Raw genomic sequence first — 20,042 nt, forward strand, 5'->3', positions numbered from 1 at the left:
CCCTCACATCAAACCACCTCACTTTCAGGCAGCTGAAGCCAAAATCGTTAGTTAAGTGGATTGCCCAAGGATGCACACAACAGCGCTGCAAAAGCGGATTTAGCCCCAGGTCTCCAGTGTTGTTTCCACTATACCAGGTGCCTAGGTAGCAGTTAGACCAGGAAAGTCTTGAAATGTCCAAAGGATGAGCTTTTTTGCTGAGGAAGATTCGCCCTGAGCTAACCCTCACTGCCAATTTCCCCCTTTTTGTACCTGAGCGGCCCCACAGCATGGCCACTGACGGACGAGCGGTGTAGGTCCCCCTGGGAACTGAACCCCGGCGCCAAAGCGGAGCGCCGGGAACTTAACCACCAGGCCGCCGAGGCAGCCCGGAAGGATTGAATTTTTTGATAGTCTGTCTTAATAGTGGCTAGATGGCCACTTCTAAATCATGGAACACCTGGTGCTGGACCTCCCAAATTCTTAGGGATTACTTTTCCGGCCTCAACATAAAAATGCTGGCATCCCCTCTCCACACCGACCCGCCACCACAGGAGGCACTCAGGCTGCTTTGCGCGGTCTGCGAGGGTCAAGCTGACAGACCGTCGCCTTCCCTGACCATCCGCCACATGCCCGAGATGACGTCATCCAACGAGCTCCGGGGGTGGTGCGTCCCTGACCACACCCCCTGCGGCCGAAGCCCCGCCCCTCAGCGTGTTCTCTCTCGTTTTTCCGGCGCGTCATGACGTAAGAAGTGGACCACGCAGAATTAACAACTGGCCCCGGAAGCAAAAAGCGAAGGGGCGGAGAAGAAGGCGGAAAGGAGGGCCCGCTCCCGGGTCGGCCGGCAGGGGGCGGGGAGGGGCGGAGCCGGGCATGGTAACGGCTCGCGGGCCGACGGGGCTGGGCTGGAGGGAGGCAGAGGAAGCCGTGTCGGCCGCGGCCTGTTCCGTGTGACCCGCGCGGACCCCGCCTCAGCCATGATGATCCACGGCTTCCAGAGCAGCCACGAGGACTTCTCCTTCGGGCCGTGGAAGCTGACGGCGGCCAAGACCCACATCATGAAGTCGGCGGATGTGGAGAAGTGAGGCTCCGGGGCGCCGGGCCTGGGCGGGAGGCCGGGCGAGCTCGGCGCAGCCGCAGCCCTCCCCTGGGGCGGGGGCTGTGGCTCTGGGGACGGGGTCTCCGAATGACACCTGAGAAGCTCTTACCACCGTCTCCGTCCTTCGGGTCGCTCGCCAGGCGCTGCCTGCGGGACGCCGTCGCTCCGCCGGGTGTGATGGAGCGCGGCTGTCCGGGGGACGTCCCCTCTCGCCGGCGGTCTCCACCTGCCCCCGACGGCGCCACCTTTAGACTGTTTCTTTGTGGGTGACCCTGACCTGTTTTCTTGGGGTTCATAACCGGCAGGGTGTATAGGCTTGGTTTTTAAAAAGCGTGTCAGGTGCTGTACCAGGCACTTGAGACACGGAAGATGGAAGATCACCTCTGCGTCAAGGAGTTCACGGAGAGAAAGACAGACAATTATCATACGGGGCGAGTAGCTGTTTGATAGAGATGTATCCGCGGGGTTATTTGAGGGGGACAAGGCATCCGGGAAGTTGGGATGCCTGAACTGAATCTCCACCCAGCCCGTGGATCGGGGTAGGGGTGGGGCACGTGTGAAGCCAGGAGGCCCGGCAGAGCGGGGAGAATGACTGGTTTGAAGGACCGTTTCTGTGACTGGAGCGTGAGGTCCCAGAGGAGCAGGGGTGAGAAGTGCGGGGAAGGCCCTGAGGGGATTTGTATGCCGGGCTAAGGAGTTTTGTATTTTATCTGCTACCACCGGGTGTAGTTTAATACGAAGGGGCGCCATTATCAGATGGACACCCTGGTGATTTCTCCGCAGGTGATGTGGAGGATGGATTGGAGGGCTTCAGGACTGGGCGAGGAGACCGCTTAGAAGGGGAGAGAGGAGAGGAGAGGTTTTAGAAGGTTAAGTTCCTAGATATGATGGCCAATTGATAGGAGGAGGAACCTACACTGATGGGAAGATTTCTGGCTGGGGCCACTGCGTGGAAAGCATTGCCACTGAACAGGGTGAGAAACACAGGAGGAGCGGACTGGGGGCAGGAGTTGCATTTATAAGAAGGGAAGAGGATCGTAGAGGATGAGTTCAGTTTGTTGAACTGTGATTGTGTGTGGGTCACAAAGTGGAGGTGTAGCAGGCATTTGGATATATTTATCTTGGAGCTTCAAAATGATGGCTTGTCCATGGGTTTATGTTTGGGAATCATCAGCTTATAGTTGATACCTGGAGCCTTTCCAGTCAATTAAGTTTATCTAGAAGTCATTCAGAAGAAAAGGAAAAGGTCGTGAGATGGAACCCCAGGGAGCTCTGGCGTTTTAAGATTTAGGAAGAAGAAAGAAAGGAGGGTCAGGAAAGGACATTTAGCTTCTTAATTAAAAAAAAAAAGCATTGTTGCAGACTCACTAAGAAAAATTAGGGAAATACAGAAAAGAAAGGAAAAAAGTTCCCTTTTTTGAGATTGAGTTACTCTGTGAGTTTTCCCCTCCATATAATTTTCTGTTACATATTGCACCATATATATAATTGTACTTATATAGAAAGCAATCAGCTTCAAGTTGTGGTTACCCACATAATTTACTTACAGACACTCTAAGAGGTGCTGGCTGCTTGGAGAGTTTGTTTTCTTTTGAGGAAGATTAGTCCTGAGCTAACATCCGTGCCCATCTTCCTCTACTTTATATGTGGGACGCCTGTCACAGCATGGCTTGATAATTGGTGCATAGGTCCATGCCCAGGATCCGAACGGGGGAAGCCGGGCCGCCGAAGCAGAGCGGGCAAATTTAACCACTATGCCACCCAGCCAGTCTCTAGAGAGTTTTTAAGGGAATCAAGTTCCAGATCTTTAATATCTTTATTATTTCTAAAATAGATCTGCCTGAGTATACTAAGTCTTCTTTCTTATGACAAAAGAAAAGATTACCCTAACCCATCCTAAATTGTTCTGTGGTGCCTTGCCTTAGGGTATAAAAACCTCTAGGGTGCTAAATAAATGGATCAGGGGAAATAATTGAGTTAGAGAAGCTTCCTTTAATGAATGAAGGCATCTTAAACCCATAGAGGCTTCCGGTCTTCTCTGCCTTATAAATGGTCATACACATCTGTTAAGAGTGAAGCTCAGTAGTGGAAATGGGGTTAAGATCCTCTGTGTTTGGCCTGTGTTTGAGATACTCTGAATTTAGAACATTTGAAGTAGTTTAAGGTGGTGACAGTGTTTCTTTCACATATATAACTGGAATATCTCATAGGACTGCCACATTTTTCCAGGTATATTGGGAAAAAATCCACAGAATCACATCTTAGATTATTTCATATTTGGTATGCATTATTGAGTAAAGTAAGTAAACTTGTTTTATCTGATCTTTTTATGGTATTTATTCCAATTACAGTTGATCTTTATATTATTTAATTATTTAATATTTTCCTTTTTAAAAAAATACCGTTTTGTTGTTTTAGGAACACTTAACATGAGATCTACTCTCTTAACTGATTTTTCAGCGTCCAATACCTTATTATTGACTACAGGTAGAGTGTTGTATGGCACATCTCTAGAGCTTACTTGCCTGGGTTGACTAAAACTTTATGCCTGTTGATTAGTAACTTCCTATTTCCCCTCCCCCAGCCCTTGGCAACCATCTTTGACTCTATTAATTTGACTATTTTAGATGCCTCATATAAGTGGAATCATGTGTATTTGTCATTCTGTGGCTGGCTTATTTCACTTAGCATAATGTCCTCAAAGTTCATCCATGTTGTCACATATTGCAGAATTTCCTTCTTTTTAAAGGCTGTATAATGTTCCATTGTATGAATAAACCACATTTTCTTCATTCGTCTGTCAGTGGACATTTAGATTGTTTCCATGTCTTAGCTATTGTGGATAGTGCTGCAATGAACACAGGAGTGTTAATCTCTCTAGTATTTAATCTTTTCTATCTTTTAATAACAGTAAATTTTATTAAAATCTGTGATGAAAGATTAACATTATTAGAGATCATCCTAAAGATGTGCAACTTAAAATGTTAGATCATTGGTATGTGCACATATGCATACACACGCACAGATCTAATAAATATACATTATGTGGCTGATTTTTTCCTTTGCTATTGTATCATAAGTATTTTTCTACATTATTATATTCTCTTTTTAAACATTTTTAATGATTCCATAATATTTCATCGTATGGATATATTGTAGTTTGCATACCATTTATTTTCTTATAATTGTATATTTAGAGTCTTTCTTTTTCACTACTGTAAATAAGATAATTATCAATATTAACGTGTAGTTTTTTTCCTTCATTGGGGATTATTTCTTTATTACAGATTTCCCAAAGCTGATATTTTGAGTCAAAGAGTATAAATTAGATTAAATTCTGGTGCTTTTTGCTTAATTGTTGCCCCAGGGTGGAATGTAAATTGACAGAGTCCTTCTGGAAATCCGTATGAGCAAGTGCTGGTTTCCCTCTTCAGTGTGGGTGTTTTTACTTTCTTCATCATCACCTTTTAAAACTTGCAACAAGTTGAAAATTTTACTGGAAAAGTTGTTTTCCTATAAGAAACAGGATCTTTGCTATCTTTTCCTATAATTAATATAACTTTGTTGTGTAAAAACAAAAGGTTCACCAGAGATATGAAGCTTATGGAAACATGGGGACTATGATGCGTTGTCATCTCCTAGAAAGGCATAATGGAATTAGAACCTATCTTTATTCTTGAAAGTGACGAGCCTTTGATGATCAGGAATGAAATAGATGTTTCTAATAAGAATCAATGTTTTTCTCATTGAAAGCCTAAACTATTTAATTTTTTCATTTAGGGTCTTTTGCTTATTTGTTTTTAATATATATACAAGATTTAATTGATGTGTCTGATTGGAAATAGATCTAAAGCAATTGGAAAGAGGGTAATTGTGGTCTTAGAATATGCCTAGATCTTTTGTTGGCTTTATGTAAGAATATATTCTTTAATATAGTAGTATTTTACCTTACCTAGCAAGTAAAGCCCTGTAGCTGTTCAAAAATCCACAAGTCTTAGAAAAGAAAAAAGAAAAGAAAGCCTTCTGATCTGCTAAAGTAGCTATCATAGAACACCTGCACTGAAATGCTGTGCTTTATTAAGAGTCCCTTAGAATGTCGTTCAGAGCATATTTAGACTTTGGACTCTAGTGCACACTTTATAATTATAACCATATTGGAGATGGAAGGAAGCAAAAAGTTCCCTGCAGTCTCTTTGCCCTAGTAAATGAGTTGTTACTATTTTTCATGTTCTCTTTTTATTCATTATGCAATTTTAAGAAATGTGTGATTGTTTGCTTTTCCAGCCTATGATAGATTAGAAACCAAGTAGAAAGGGGCAAGGGTGCTTCAGGGGCAGATAGCACATTCTGGAGCAGCCAGAGGTGTACACACTCAATTGAGCTTGAGGACACTGTCTCACAAGATTGTTAAATGTGATGATCCCTGATCATCAAGAAAAAGTAAAATAATGTTTTATATTTTTTGTTTAAGAACACAGAAAAATCTGTAATACATTTTGAAAATTTTCCAAAATCAATAAAATAAAAAATTTGGTGTATAAAGTAACTGGAAAATTCACTTCCATGAAACCTCTGTGTTAGTTATGCTTTCAGGTTGCAAGGATTAGAGACCCAAGTTGCCTCAAGTAAGGGAATTTAATAGTACATGAGGAAATAATTAAACACAGAATTATCTCAGAAAATGAACGGCAATTCTCGCGGCCCCAACAACTGTAGAAGTCTGTTGTTGTTACTGTTATTTCTCAGTCTCTGCTTTGCTCTCTCTGCTTCTCTTGCTGTTACTGAACATTTTCACTCTTCCCCTCTCTCTACTTTGTGACTTCTGTTTTGTGTCCTGTCTCTTGGTCTGTGCTTGACTGTCATTCAGACTTAGGAAAAGAGAGATCAGAGTAAGTTTAATTGGCCATTATTCAATTCAGCATGAGTCTATGGGGCAGAGTTCTCAGGTTAAAGTTCAGGGGTTCCTGCCAGCCCGTAGATACTTGCATTTGGTTGAGAAGCTGAACTTTCATCCCTAAGTTGAAAGTCCGGGTTGTGACTGAGGTAATGGGTTCGTAAGGCACAGGAACCTGTACATACAGTTGCTTTTTCCGAAATGAGTAACTAGCTGCCACTTGGAAAACTTTCAACAAGGATTCCGAACTCAGCTTTCCGAAGGGCCAAGGTGACTGGTGAACCAGAGAGCCCGGGCCCCACTTAAAGGGGGCAGCCTCTACTCAGCTCTAGCCACTTGGTGCTGTGTGGCAATGCAGGTCCTATGTTGCCTAGTCTTCCATTTTTTTTAAAAAAGAGAAACCAGAAGTCCAGATTTCTCAAAAGGCTCTCAATTTTTATTGGCAACTATTTCTCAATAATTGTTGGCAACTATTTCAAATATTCAAGAAAATATTGTACAGGCTAATGAAAACACATCTGTGGATTAATAATTTATGATCCTGGCTTTGTAGTATGTCTAATATAACTTTCTTCTCCAATGAGGCTGGACAAATGAGGTCCAAGTATTTATAAAGCAGTCTAGTATAATAGAAAGAAGCCTAGTGTTAGCTCTTAGTAGCTCTGTGATCTTGAGGTAGTTACTTAAAGTCTCTGAACCTTTCTTAGCTCACAAGGTAGTTTTGCAGCTCATCTCAGAAGCGTCTCTAACCATCCTACCTAAAATAGCACCCCAATTACCTTGCTTTTCTTTGTGTGTCATTTATCACTAGCTGATGTTATGTTATGTATTTATTTATATTTTTGTTATCTGTCTTCTTTAGCTCACTACCTAGTACAGTGCCATGAAGATATACATGGAGAGAATGGATGACAAATGCATTTACAGACTTTACAAATACATTATGTTTATTAAATCATATCTTACTTAACTCATTCAGTAATGTAGGAAGTATTCTGTTGGGATCAAAAGGAAACAGCAGTGCCAACAGCTGTATAAAGTAATCCTCCCTGACTTTTGGTGATGTGTAGGTTAGCCGATGAATTGCATATGCCATCTCTCCCTGAAATGATGTTTGGAGACAACGTTTTAAGAATCCAGCATGGCTCTGGCTTTGGGATTGAATTCAATGCTACAGATGCCTTAAGATGTGTAAACAACTACCAAGGAATGCTTAAAGTAGCCTGTGCCGAAGAGTGGCAGGAAAGCAGGTGAGAATCTGGGCAGTACGGGTTAAAGGAGAAAGACTTGAAAGAAATATTCAGTCATAATATTAAGCTTGATAGTTGGATCATTCTAGAATTCTTTTTTTCTCATCCATGAAATGGAGATTACTTACTCACCTCTTGAATACTCGTTCAGTTGACTTACAGTCAAGCTGAGCTATGTAGGGTTTACTTTTTTGAGTTTTCAGGGTTCTTTAGTGAGGAGGCAGTACCCTGTGAACTGTAATGTTCTTGTTTTTGAAGAAAAATGCTTGCTTATGATTTGCATTGAAAATTTGAGGAACAGTGAAATTAAAAAAAATATATTTTCCTTGATAAATCAGCAGTTATTTACTTTGTGCCTGTTACGTACTAGGACCTTGGAGGATACAGTGAAGTATAAGCTTTTAAACCATGTCCTCAGGCAATATAAAGATGAGTGGGAGAGACTACATCAGCACATGACAAGTTAAATAACAATAAATGTGCAGAAAAACTGTAAGAAGTTGTATTTATGAATTATGACAAGTATATGTATTTAGTAGGATATTTTACATTATTTGTAGAATGTAATTTGATGTGATAAATGAATAGAGATGATCTATATTCTGCATCACTGAATCTGATCCTTCTCATTTTGGTATTTGAGGACGGAGGGTGACCACTCCAAGGAGGTTATTAAACCATACGATTGGACCTATACAACAGATTATAAGGGAACATTACTTGGAGAATCACTTAAGTTAAAGGTAAATCTTCTTTTTTGCTTTGTGAGTCATTGTCTTGGACGGTCTTAGCAGTAGAACTTTGTAATGGGTTATTTTTTGCTTCTACTTATTTTCTGTTGTGGGAGGCTTCAGAACCTAATGTGAGGGGATTTTGCTTGATGATTATCAGCAGAAAATAAAAGAAGGCCATAGTAGAACAATTTTTATCTTAAAAATGTGGTTGGTAGCAATAGCAAACTTCCTTAATGTTGTCATTATCACTGTCAAGAAGCATTAGAATGTGTATCTGTCCTTGGTGGAATGTGTTAGGTGATTTAGACAGAACCTGCTAGATAGTAGCTTACAGTTTTACAGATCAACAGGCATGTGGGCAAATAGGACTTTTGGTCAGACAACTTAGGTTTTTGTCCTGCCTGCACTATGTGTGAACTTGATACTACTTTAGCCAAGTTACTTAATCTGTCTGAGTCTCAGTTTAATCAGTAGATTGGGTAAACAGAAATATCTACCACGCAGTAGAGTTTTGATTTGAGATAATCTGTGGGCAAGCTCTCAATAAATTCTTAAGCCTTATATTGTCAAGTTGCATCTGTGTAAGACCTGCTTAAGAAGAGACTCAACTTCATCATAAATGACACTAGGAAAGTGGAATTGTTAGGTCTCACGTTGAGAGCTTAGCTGTATTTTGAAATCTTACAGTGTAACTGAAATGAAGTCACATTCATTTCACATGAATCACGCATTCTATTATAGATCACATTCTAAATATCACATTCTCAGTATCACATACTATTATATGTCACATTCTATTATAATGGATGATAAATATCCCATTCCATTATAGAGAACAAAATTATTTCAGTGTAAGCTATTTACATTAAAAGCAGTTATTGGAGACCCTATATTGTATGTTGGTGCTTAGGTGGAAATGTTAGGAAGATAGGGTTGTGTGCGGGCTCCTTGTTTCTGCGTAGATTTTTAGAATCTTGGGAAGATAGAAGTTCATAGCAGGAACTTCATAATTCTTATTTTCAGTTTATGGCACTCCTACATTCCAAGCTTTAAGTATTTTTCCATGCTGTTTCCTAGACAAAAACACAGTTTTTGAGAGAATGTGTATTCATTCATTCATTCTTGAGCTCTTACTGTGTGCCAGGCACTAATTCTAGGAGTCGTGGATACAGCAGAGGACAGTCAAAAATCCCTCCCTTACAGGCTAATGAGGGAAGAAGGTTGCATCAGTCCCTTATGATAGTTCATTGATTAGTGTTCTCCTTTCTCCTCACTCTTGATTGAAAAACTTTGCAAATTGCATAGGCCGTTTAATATTTCATTGCCGGGAGTGAGGAAATGGGAACTTGTTTAACCCTCTGCAATAATGATGATGACTTACTTAGTTTGTGGGCTGACTTACAAAAAAGCCTCCTGGAGTCTATGAAGTAGCATTAGCCGTGACCCAGGAGCAAGAACTATGGCAATGGAAATGGAGTGAGAGAGTCGGAGGAGGTGAAAAGCGTGTGCTCAGTACTCTTATTGACCCTTCAGCCTGTAGTGTCATTTCTTCTAAGATATTGCCGACAAATGTCAGTGTTATTACCTACTCGCTGGTAGTGATGAGCTCGGGCTTTGGCAGAACACAGACCTGGGTTCAGATCCCAGAACCATCAGTTGACAGCTTGGAAAACAATTTGATCTTGCTAAGCTTTGTTTCTCACTTTGGTCAGCTGGGGATCATACCAGTTGTGAGGTAGTGAAAAAGATTGTATGTATAAAGTGCTTAGCACGGTGTCTGTTATACTGTAAGATGTCAATAAATGGCAGCTGCTGTTATTACTATGATAATATCATACCTCAAACTGAGGGGAGCTAAGTTACTATTATTGAAATACCAAGAATAAAATAGATATGTTATCTAAATATTTATTTTTGTTTTATGGTCTAAACAGAGCTGATGAATGTGTTCCTATATGGCTTTAAAAAATGAAGAGCCTGGGGCTGGCCCAGTGGCACAGCATTTAAGTTTGTGTGCTCTGCTTTGGTGGCCTGGGGTTTGCCTGTTTGGATCCCAGGTGCGGACCTATGCAGCACTCGTCAAGCCATGCTGTGGCAGGAGTTGGACATGTAAAGTAGAGGAAGATGGGCACAGATGTCAGCTCAGGGCCAATCTTCCTCAAAAAAAAAAAAAAAAAAAAAACCCCAGAAGAGACTGTTTCCAGGCAAAATTGTTAGGGCTTTGTCACTTAATCCTCAAAATAACCTTATAGGATAGGTATTATTATCCTCATTTTGTAGATGAAGAAATGGGTTCAAGATTTTAAAGTACGTATCTCAGTAACATAATAGCAATAACATAAATGTCAAGGCTATAGCTTATTGTTAAGCATGTCTGTTATATATGGAAGATCACTTCCATAGGAACATTTTTTGCATTTAACTCTTTTAATACCTTTAAGGTTTATTTGATCTATAATGTTACTTAAGATTTTTAAAATTCTTTAATCTTCAACCCTTCACCAAATCACTATTTAAAAGCCCTGGAATTGTATGCCTATCTAGGAGAATACATTTTATGTGGATAGTAAAGAGTGTCAGGCATTGAGGCATTAGAATGAGGTCTTTCTTTTGCACTTAAATTCTTGCTTTCTAGTTGCTGGGGGCTGCTGGTCTGTGTGTGTTTAGTGTTTTCTCACTCTTTGGGGTTGTTTAACCTCTGATTCTGTGAGTTGTAGCATGGTGTTAGAGAAAAGAGCCAGTCTCAGAGTTGTGCTGACCTGGCTGGATTCAAATTCAGCCTTGCCATTTATTAGCTGGGCCACCATAGGCACTTCTCTACGATCATGTTATGAGAATGTTATGAGAAAACAGGTCAAATGCCCAATATGTAGCTGGCCCATAGTAACCTATCAACATATGGCCGTTTTCTTCTTTCTTATTAAATAAATAAATTGACTTTGCAGGAGAGTAGAAGTGGAAGGCTGTTTCTCCTATTTGTACTGTCTCTTAGGAATAAGACATGCCTAGTATCCAGGCACTTAAAAAAGCATTTTTTAAAAACACATTGGAACATTTGCTCAACTGATTCGGTGTAACTTAATATCTTGAACTTCTTTTTCTTTTTATTGTGGTAAAAAATGCGTAACATAAAATTTACCATTGTAACAGTTTCTGGGTGTATTAAGTACAACCATGCATCGCTTAAGGATAGGGATACATTCTGAGAAATGTGTCCTTAGGCGATTTCGTCATTGTGGGACCATCATAGAGTGTCCTTACACAAACCTAGATGGTGTAGTCAACTACACACCTAGGCTATATGGTACTAATCTTATGGGCCCACCATCGTTTATGCGGTCAGTTGTTGACTGAAATGTCGTTATGTGGCATATGTCTGTAGTGTTAAGTATCTTCCTGTTGTCATGCATTGAATCTTTAGGACTTTTTCATCTTGCAAAACTGAAACTCTCTACCTGTTAAACAGCAGCTCCCCATTTCCTCCTCTCCCCAGGCCCTGTAAACTACCATTCTGTCCTCTGTTTCTCTGAATTTTGACTACTCTAGATAACAATGGGACCATCCTTTATTTGTCTTTTTGTGACTGCCTTATCTCACTCAGTATAATGTCCTCAGGGTTCATCCATGTAGCATACGTCAGACTTCCCATCCTTTTTAAGGCTGAATAATATTCTGTTGTAGGTATACACGTTTTATTTATCCATCCATTTGTCAGTGAGCATGTGGGTTGCTTCTACCTCTTGGTGTTGTGCTGCTGTGAACATAGTTGTGCAAATATCTCTGAGATTCTGCTTTTAGTTCTTTTGGATATATATGCAGAAATGGAATTGCTGGGTTGTATGGTAATTCTATTTTTAATTTTTTGAGGAATCTCCCTACTTCTCCACAGCAGCTGCACTGTTTTACGTTCCCGCCAGTAATGTGTGAGGGCTTTTGAGTTGCATTTCCTTAATGATTAGTGGTGTTGAACATCTTTATATATGCTTGTTGGCTATTTGTGTATCATCTTTAATATATTCAGTTTTTAAAAGTAAATTTAGGGGAAAATGTACTGATTTAAACATTGAAAATGAATGGTGTTTGTAAGACTGAAGGCAGAAGGAACTGCACGTAAGTATTGTACACTAGTTGATAAAGCTGTTTTCTCTAGGGGTATGAGTTAACAATTCTGATAGTGTTTCAGTTTTGCAGGATAAAAACGTTCTGGAGCTCTGTTTCACACCAATGTGAATATAGTTAACACTACTGAAATATACACTTAAAAATGGTTAAAATGGTAGATTGCATGTTATGTATTTTTTACTGTGATTAAAACAAAAAGGTTAAACATAGAGTTACCATATACCCTAGCAATTCCACTCCTAGGTATCCATTCAGGAGAACTGAAAACAAATATCCACACAAAAGCCTGTACACAGATGTTCATAGCAGCATTATTCATAATATCTAAAATGTGGAAGTCACCCAAACGTCCATCAATGGATAAACAGAACTAGTATATTGAGACAGTGGAATATTATTTAGCCTTGAAAAAAAGAGGGAAGTACTGATCCGTGCTTCAGCATGGATGAACCTTGGAAACATGCTAAGGGAAAGAAGCCAGACACCAAAGGGCACAGATGTATGATTCCAGAATGATTTGCAGAACAGGCAAATCTATAGAAACAGAAATTAGATTAGTGGTTACCAGGGGTTGGGGGAAGCAGAGAGTGGAGAGTGACTGCTAATTGGATGTGGGGGTTTCTTTTGGGGTGGTGAAATGTTCTGGAATTAGATAGTGGTCATGACTGCATGATCTCGTGAATATACTAAAAAACACTGAATGGTGCACTTTAAAAGGGTGAATTATATAGTATGGGAGTTATATCTCCATGTTTTTAAAAAGAAAGAAATCATTGTAAAACACAGCAATTTGGCTATATATTGTTAATGAGATATACTCTAAAGACAAAAAGAAAAGATATACACACACACACACAACACACACATGCTGTTTTCAGTAACTTTTGGCATTTGCTGTTAATTAACTTTATGTGATAAGTTAAAAAATATTTACGTCAAGTAATTTCCTTGTTATAAACCTCCATCTGATGTGAGGGAGGTCCCGTTTGAAAGACGTGAACAGGACTTATTTTTCATGTATGGTATCAAGAGTTTGGTGTTCCATCCCTTTTTAAATTGTGAAATATCTCAGAAAAGTTCAGAAAACATAAAGGTACAGTTTAATGAATTGTAAAATGTGACCAGAAGGCAAAGAAATAGAACATTGCCAACACCCCCAGCATGATGCTTCCTGATCATAATTAAAAAAAAAAAAATTTTCTAGTACCTTTGAAATTTTCACCCTCAGCTTTTATTTCCTCGAAACCAGAGTGCACTGTTCCTTCACAGCATGGGGTTTTTAGTACCTGAAGTCTCTAGGGTCTTGTATTGTCTCCTTATTTCTGGTTGGTTCTGGTTTAGGGTAGCTAGGCTCCTATATGCCTCCTTATTTTTGCGTGAATTCCAGGATGATGATTTTTCCTCTACAGGGGACTTGCGTTTTTTTCTGACAGGCACTTGAGGGCATTCATAGTCAAGGACATAGGTCTGCAACCTGATTCTGTAAAGGACCAGATAGTAAATATTTCAGGCTTTGAGGGCCATAGAGTGTATGTTGCAGCTACTCAGCGATGCTGTTGTAGTTGAAAGCAGCCATAGACAACACATAAACAAATGGGCATGGCTGTGTTCCAGTAAAATTTTATTTATGGACGTGGAAATTTGAATTTCATATAATTTTCGTATGTCATGAAATATTCTTTTTAAATTTTTTTTCCCATCATTTAAAAGAAGTAAAAATGATTCTTCGCTTGCAGTCTATACAGAAATAGGGGATGGGTCACGTTTGGCCTGCAGGTCTTAGTTTGCCAACCTCTGGTCTAGGACAAGAGTTTGAGGTTGACTGGGTCTGTAATGTAGGAAGCTGTGAACCAGTGTAGCGCTTTAGGGTATCATCCCAAAATTGGGAGGTGGCAGAGAATTCTCCAAGGTCCCTGCCCTTAGTGAGCACCAAAAGCTTGCAGAGTCCGCCTTCTCTGCATCTGCCAGTCCTGATGTTTCCAGGCCAAAGCCAGCCAGGTCCAGGCTCACTTTTCCGGCCTCCAGTCTTCTCCCAGATCTCAGCCTGGTAGTTATTTGGCATCTTGGCCATTTGATGCTTTTAAGAGGTCTTTGTTTTTTCACCAGCTTTTTAAAATGTCTTCAGCAAGAGGATTTGTCTGGGTTACTTACTCTGACAATACTGGAAGCCAAAAGTGTTTGATATACTTTAAGTTTAGCTGGGTTTTTTTCCCCTTTTCTTTTCAGATGCCTCAGTTCAGGGAGAAGATAAGTTGAGGAAGAGAGAGGCCTGGGAAGTAGAACGTTTTAAACATATTTCTCCTTGTAAATGAAGAAGATAGTATACATAAGTTAAAAATAATGACTGTCCCTAACCTATGTTTTATCTAATTATTTTTTATCTTTCTCTTTCAAACATTTTATAAGAACAAGTAAATGGCAGAACTGATGGATCCATTTTGATCGGTCACTTACTGAAGGTATATATGGAAAACATTGAGAGCATCCATATCATGATTAACTAATGTTTTGGAAGTCAGGAGTTTCTGTAAGGAGGATCTTTCAAATGTGTTCCTTTGAACTAAAACTAAATAAAAAGTAAGGAATTTACAAGTTGTGTTTATTTAACACTAAAGTTTCATGCTCTTTGGCAGTCCTAGAGGCACCACCTTTTGTCTGAAATAGATCAACGTGCAGTTGATGCAAGGGGCTGGTTATGTGCAGCCCTGTTCCCCCCATGCCCCATAATTTTCCGTTGTGGTCTCATGTCTGCTCCAGACATAGTTTGGAGTACAATTGCAGGAGATTAAGTGTTCCCTGTAGGTGAACATGGAGAACTGTGCGTTTTTTCATCTCTTGGGAATCATAGTCAAACTGCTTATTCTTTTCATTGCAACCTTTCTTCCCTCTACATAGCACTTAATACTGCCTTAGACCATTTTCCCCCAAAAGCTGTGCAGTCTTGAATATACTGTATCATTTTCTTCTAATTCTTGTCCATTTATCTCAAACTACTGTCCATTTCTTGATTCTATCCGTGAGTCAAACAAATGATCTAATCACGGCTATTAAGTAAAGCAAAATGATGGCTACCATTTACTGAATACGTGTGGTTTAACAAGCATTGTTGTGTTTATTTGGGATACAACCATGTCAAAGAATAGAAAACTGGAGATTTTGTAGTGAAATTGAGTGCAGTAAGGAATGGTATTACCCATCATGCTTTAGTGCTGCTATTAGGAGACACTTGATTTAGCGAGCTACCGATATGACCACGTCCCTCCTTGAGATTGTTGATTCTTCATCAGAAGAGTGTGTGTGTGTCTGTGTGTGTGTGTGTGTGTGAGTTACAAAGTAATACATTGAAAAAATTGCCAGCATCTTCTAAAGCCCTTTGGAGTGCTAGGAGTTTCCCCTCAGAGTTTCTCTGAAAGTTCTTATTTACCTCATTTAAAGCACTTTATGTTGTTTGTAGATTTTGGGGAACTAGGCTGGGAATCTAAAATATATAACATCGTTCTAATGGGGAAAAAAAGCTTGTTTTAAGTTCCAAATGAATGTCTTAAAAGTGGCCTTGCACAGCGCGAAACTGCTTTGAACTTTTATGATGGTCGTCGCTCACCATGCTGACTGATGTTCAGGTGATTATTTTTCTCATAGTCACAGCAGAACACTTGATTTTAATTTGACTTATGAAAGATGGTGAATTTTCACTCTGTCTTTTGGGAAGCTGTAATATCAGCCATCTGTAGCGTCTTAAGTTTTTCAGAGGCAAGGGGTATAGCTCATCTTTCATGTCTTCTGATGACACCCACAGAACCACGTGCTCTGGCTGTGCAGAAAGGGCTGGTAGGAAAAACTGCTTTCCTATGTCTTTAGTTCCTTCAATTTTTTTTTATGTGTTCCTTCTTAAATTTTTTCTTTCAGGTTGTACCTACAACAGATCATATAGATACAGAGAAATTGAAAGCCAGAGAACAGATTAAGTTTTTTGAAGAAGTTCTCCTGTTTGAGGATGAACTTCATGATCATGGAGTTTCAAGCCTGAGTGTAAAAGTTGTGAGTATTATGGTTTTTGTTTATAATTTCTTTCTTTCTTCCATTCTTACCATTGGTCAGAAATATAAGACTCATTTCGAATCACACTGTCTTTACATTATGTCATGTAAAGTTTCACTTGGTCTAGAGTACATCTTACTAATATCCATTATAAAAGTCACGAAATCTTAGTATATTGTTAAGACTTTAGCAAAGCAATTTTTTAATACTAACCTGGCCACTCTGTAGTTTGTTTGCCTATTATTTAATTTAAATGAAAACTATGGCTTAATTTTCACATTTTGAGTTAAAAATGATGTTGAAAGGATCTGCAGACAACAAGATGGGTGTCATTTAGAAAATAACCCACGTGTTAGGATTTCATTGCACCATTAAACTACTCTTCAGTCTCCAATATAGAAGTGGAAAATGGAAATGATGAGTGTAAAATCCCTTCTCCTTTTGTATTCTTTTCTATCAGTGGAGGACAAACTACTTCCATTGGTGGAACATGCTTAAAAAGAATAATAAATAGGCCATGAGCAGTTATTCATATTTGTTAACTATTAGGTTATAATTGGGTTTCTAACATTTTCCAGAAAAACTTCAACCTAATTATTTATTTATTTATTTATTTTGGTGAAGAAGATTGGGCCTGAGCTAACATCTGTTGCCAATCTTCCTCTTTTTCTAAGAAAGATTGCCCATGAGCTAACATCTGTGCCAGTCTTCCTCTATTTTGTATGTGGGTCCATGCCCGGGATCTGAACCCACAAACCCCGGGCCTCTGAAGTGGAGCATGTGAATCCAACCTACATGCCACCGGGCCAGGCCCACAACTGACAACTAAAATGTCACCTCCTCTGTACAGCCTTCCAGAACTCCCCTAGGCAGAGTTTAATATCCCTTTTCCATACTCCTATAAGTACTTTTTTTTAACCCCTCAATTATAGCACTTATCCGTAAGGTCTGTTAAAGACAGCGTCCCCAGCATTAAGCATTGTTCTTGAAGCATAATGATTGTGGGTGTTGTGATTTAAGCAATAATGAAATGAAAACAAATATATAAATAATAATAAATATATAATGAGTAAAGACAATAAATCAAAAGCAGCAATCAGTTTGTTTTAAAGTCAAGTTTTTTTGTAGACTCAGGGTTTTGGAATTGTGATGAATTCTCAGAGAATCATTTAGTCTATCCCTCTATATTTTATAGAAGAGGCCTAAAAGGTTAGTTTACCTAAGGTCGTGAAACTAATTAGCGACACAGTTTTCTTTGTACTACCTAAAATATCTCATGATGCTAGCATTAGATAATTGTTTCCTTAGCACCTGTAACTCTCCCCTAGTTTATCTTTTGTCATTTAGATTTGTTCATCCTGCAACTGATCTGGTCATGTAGCTCTCCACTTGTCTGCCACCTGTGGAACTGACCTTGTCGACTGTTCATTATGAGTTTGTGTATCTGATTGTGCCTTTGTATCCAAATGGGTGGATATTATATGATGTATACAAGTGGGTAGGTATGTGGGGAGCACATATGTTTTTGTGGATGAAGGGGTTGAAGACGATATCGGCATAAATGCATTATGTCTGTACCAAAGTAAATAGTAAGGCTCAAGCTGAAGAGTAACATCATCTTAAAACATTCTTTTTCTTATCCAGTGTAACTTTTTAAAAGTTAGGTGATAGCCTTGCGTTTTAAGAATGCTTGGAAGGGTTTCATTAGAATAGTGTCCTTTCTGGGTTGGTTTCTTTCTAAAAATGTAACAGATAATTGCTGTAAATAAATGCCATACTTCCTGGCGTAGAGGCCATGGGGTATGGACAAATGAAGTTCCCTTCTAGAGAAGCAAAGACTAGCCTGGAAAACATGGGTGTAGGGAAGAAATGAGGAATGTGGTGCCTGGGCAGCTACGGGAGTAGAACTATTCAAAAGGAAGGCGTGAAGGTCAGTGTCATGCTGTAAAGAGGTGTTGTAAGCTTAGAATGGGATGCTGTCCACTACACAAAAAATCTGTTTAGTGGTTTTAGCAGTTGGGATATTGTTCTTTACCTTGAATGTGGATGATTGTGGATGTAGACCAGACTTTCAAAAAGCTTACTGGTATAGGAGAAGAAACAGAAACATGGCTAGGAGAGACCATGAGGTCGACAGAGGCTTGAGTGGTGTATGTGCTGTGTTTTTTAAATATGGGAAAAACTTGAGCATGTTTGGGTGCTCCTAGGAAGGAATCACTTGTAGAGAGAGGAGAAAATGGCTGGATGAGCTTTCTGAGGCAGAGGAGTAGGGGAGGAAGAGAAAGCCCTTGAGCCTTGACTGTATTTGAGCACTGAGTCGGAAACACTCCAGTCATCTCCTCCTGTTGTCTCCTTTACTCTCACACTACTGTCACACTCACAACACTTCTGACACCAGATAATGTGGGTTCGTTTCCCCACTCCAGGCAATTCTCTGACACCAGCTAGGTGTCGTACAATTTAGCTCAGTTCTGACACTGTCTACCTGGAGATAGCTTCAGATCCCGCAGGTTAAGGGCTCAGTCCCACAAGACTGCCACCTCCACCCCGCCTCAGATTCCAATCACAAGTAGTAGGTCCCCAGGTTACTCACAGCTTCTGTCTGACTTGACTGTAAATTGGAGGTTCTCATGACCTCCTCCCCATGTGATGTGATTATTTGCTAGAACAGTTCGTAGAACTGAGGGAAACATTCATGTTTACCAGTTTATTAAAGGATATGATAAAGGATACAGATGAACAGCCAGATGAAAAGACACATAGGGAGGTCTGGGAGGGTCCCAAGTGGAGGAGCTGTGTCCCTGTGGAGTTGGGATGTGTTCACTAACCTGGAAGCTCTCTGAACCCCGTACTGTTGGGGCTGTATGGAGGCTTCCTCATTAGGCATGATCACTTATTAACTCCATTTCCGGCCCTTCTCCCCTCTCTGGAGGATGCAGCAGTGGGGCTGAAAGTTCCAAGCCTCTAATCATGGCTTGGTCTTTCTGGCGACCAGCCCCCATCCCAGAGCCCAAGTGCCCTCATTAGAACAAAAGATACTCTTAGTGCTCTTACCACTTAGGAATTGACAAGGGTTTCAGAAGCCCTGTGTCAGGAACCAGGGGCTGGTTCATTTAATCCTCAGGAAAATTCTGTGTGGTGAGTACTTCCATATCCTTGTTTTACAGATGAGGAAAGGGAGGTCAGATATATTCAGTAACTTGCCCAAGATCGATCATGCAGCAGATCCGTTTGCCCCTCTGCCCTTGCTCCTAGTCTTCTGGGATGTAGATCATGGGTAGAAGGAGACAGAGCTGCTTCTTCCATGGTGACAGGAGGAAAGGGGACAGGCTGTCCATAAGTCTACCTCTATTCCCAAACCTGGAGTTTTATCAGAATTACCCCGGCAGATTATAGATTTAGTTGTCTTTTAACACTATAGGACAAAGAACATTTCTTACTTGGGGCCAGCCTGGGGGCATCGTGGTTAAGTTCGCACACTCTGCTCTGGCAGCCCAGGGTTTGCAGGTTTGAATCCTGGGCACAGACTCACACACCACTCATCAAGCCATGCTGTGGTGGCGTCCCACATACGAAGTGGAGGAAGATTGGCACAGATGTTAGCTCAGGGACATCTTCCTCACCAAATAAAAGACTTGACTATGCATAGTGTGCTTGCTGTATGTTTGTTGACTGGAAACATGGATAGAAAAGCTCTGATCTAAAACTCAGATCAGAGAAGGTAGTTCCTGATCTGAGTTTTAGTTGTATAAGTTTCTCCAGCCAGACCAGGGAGGGGCCTGGTGGTTGAATACCATGACATTGACGCATTGTCTGAGCTGGTCACTTGTGAGAATTGCTAATTGCTTCAGGCTGTCATCTTATTAGCTGCTGCCAGAGAACGGAGTGTGATGATCATTTCCAAAGACTTCGCTAGATGCTTT

The 20,042-nt window shown here is 40.3% G+C and overlaps 1 protein-coding gene across 2 annotated transcripts in view; it reads left to right on the plus strand.

Annotated features, from left to right (window-relative positions):
- The first annotated feature begins 632 nt into the window (after window positions 1-632).
- The window catches only part of TIPRL (TOR signaling pathway regulator), a 28,707-nt gene continuing 9,297 nt past the window's right edge, over window positions 633-20,042 (plus strand). The window contains exons 1-4 of one of the 2 annotated variants that reach the window (XM_001494125.6): window positions 633-1,063; window positions 7,046-7,225; window positions 7,869-7,968; window positions 15,988-16,119. In XM_001494125.6, the coding sequence (XP_001494175.1) occupies window positions 960-1,063; window positions 7,046-7,225; window positions 7,869-7,968; window positions 15,988-16,119 (516 nt within the window). In that variant the 5' untranslated portion in view covers window positions 633-959. Of the gene's footprint in view, window positions 1,513-7,045; window positions 7,226-7,868; window positions 7,969-15,987; window positions 16,120-20,042 lie in introns of both variants that reach the window. The other variant, XM_070267649.1, reaches the window with a different exon arrangement.

Source organism: Equus caballus, chromosome 5 (genome assembly GCF_041296265.1).
Source record: "Equus caballus isolate H_3958 breed thoroughbred chromosome 5, TB-T2T, whole genome shotgun sequence".
NCBI classification, from domain to species: domain Eukaryota; kingdom Metazoa; phylum Chordata; class Mammalia; order Perissodactyla; family Equidae; genus Equus; species Equus caballus.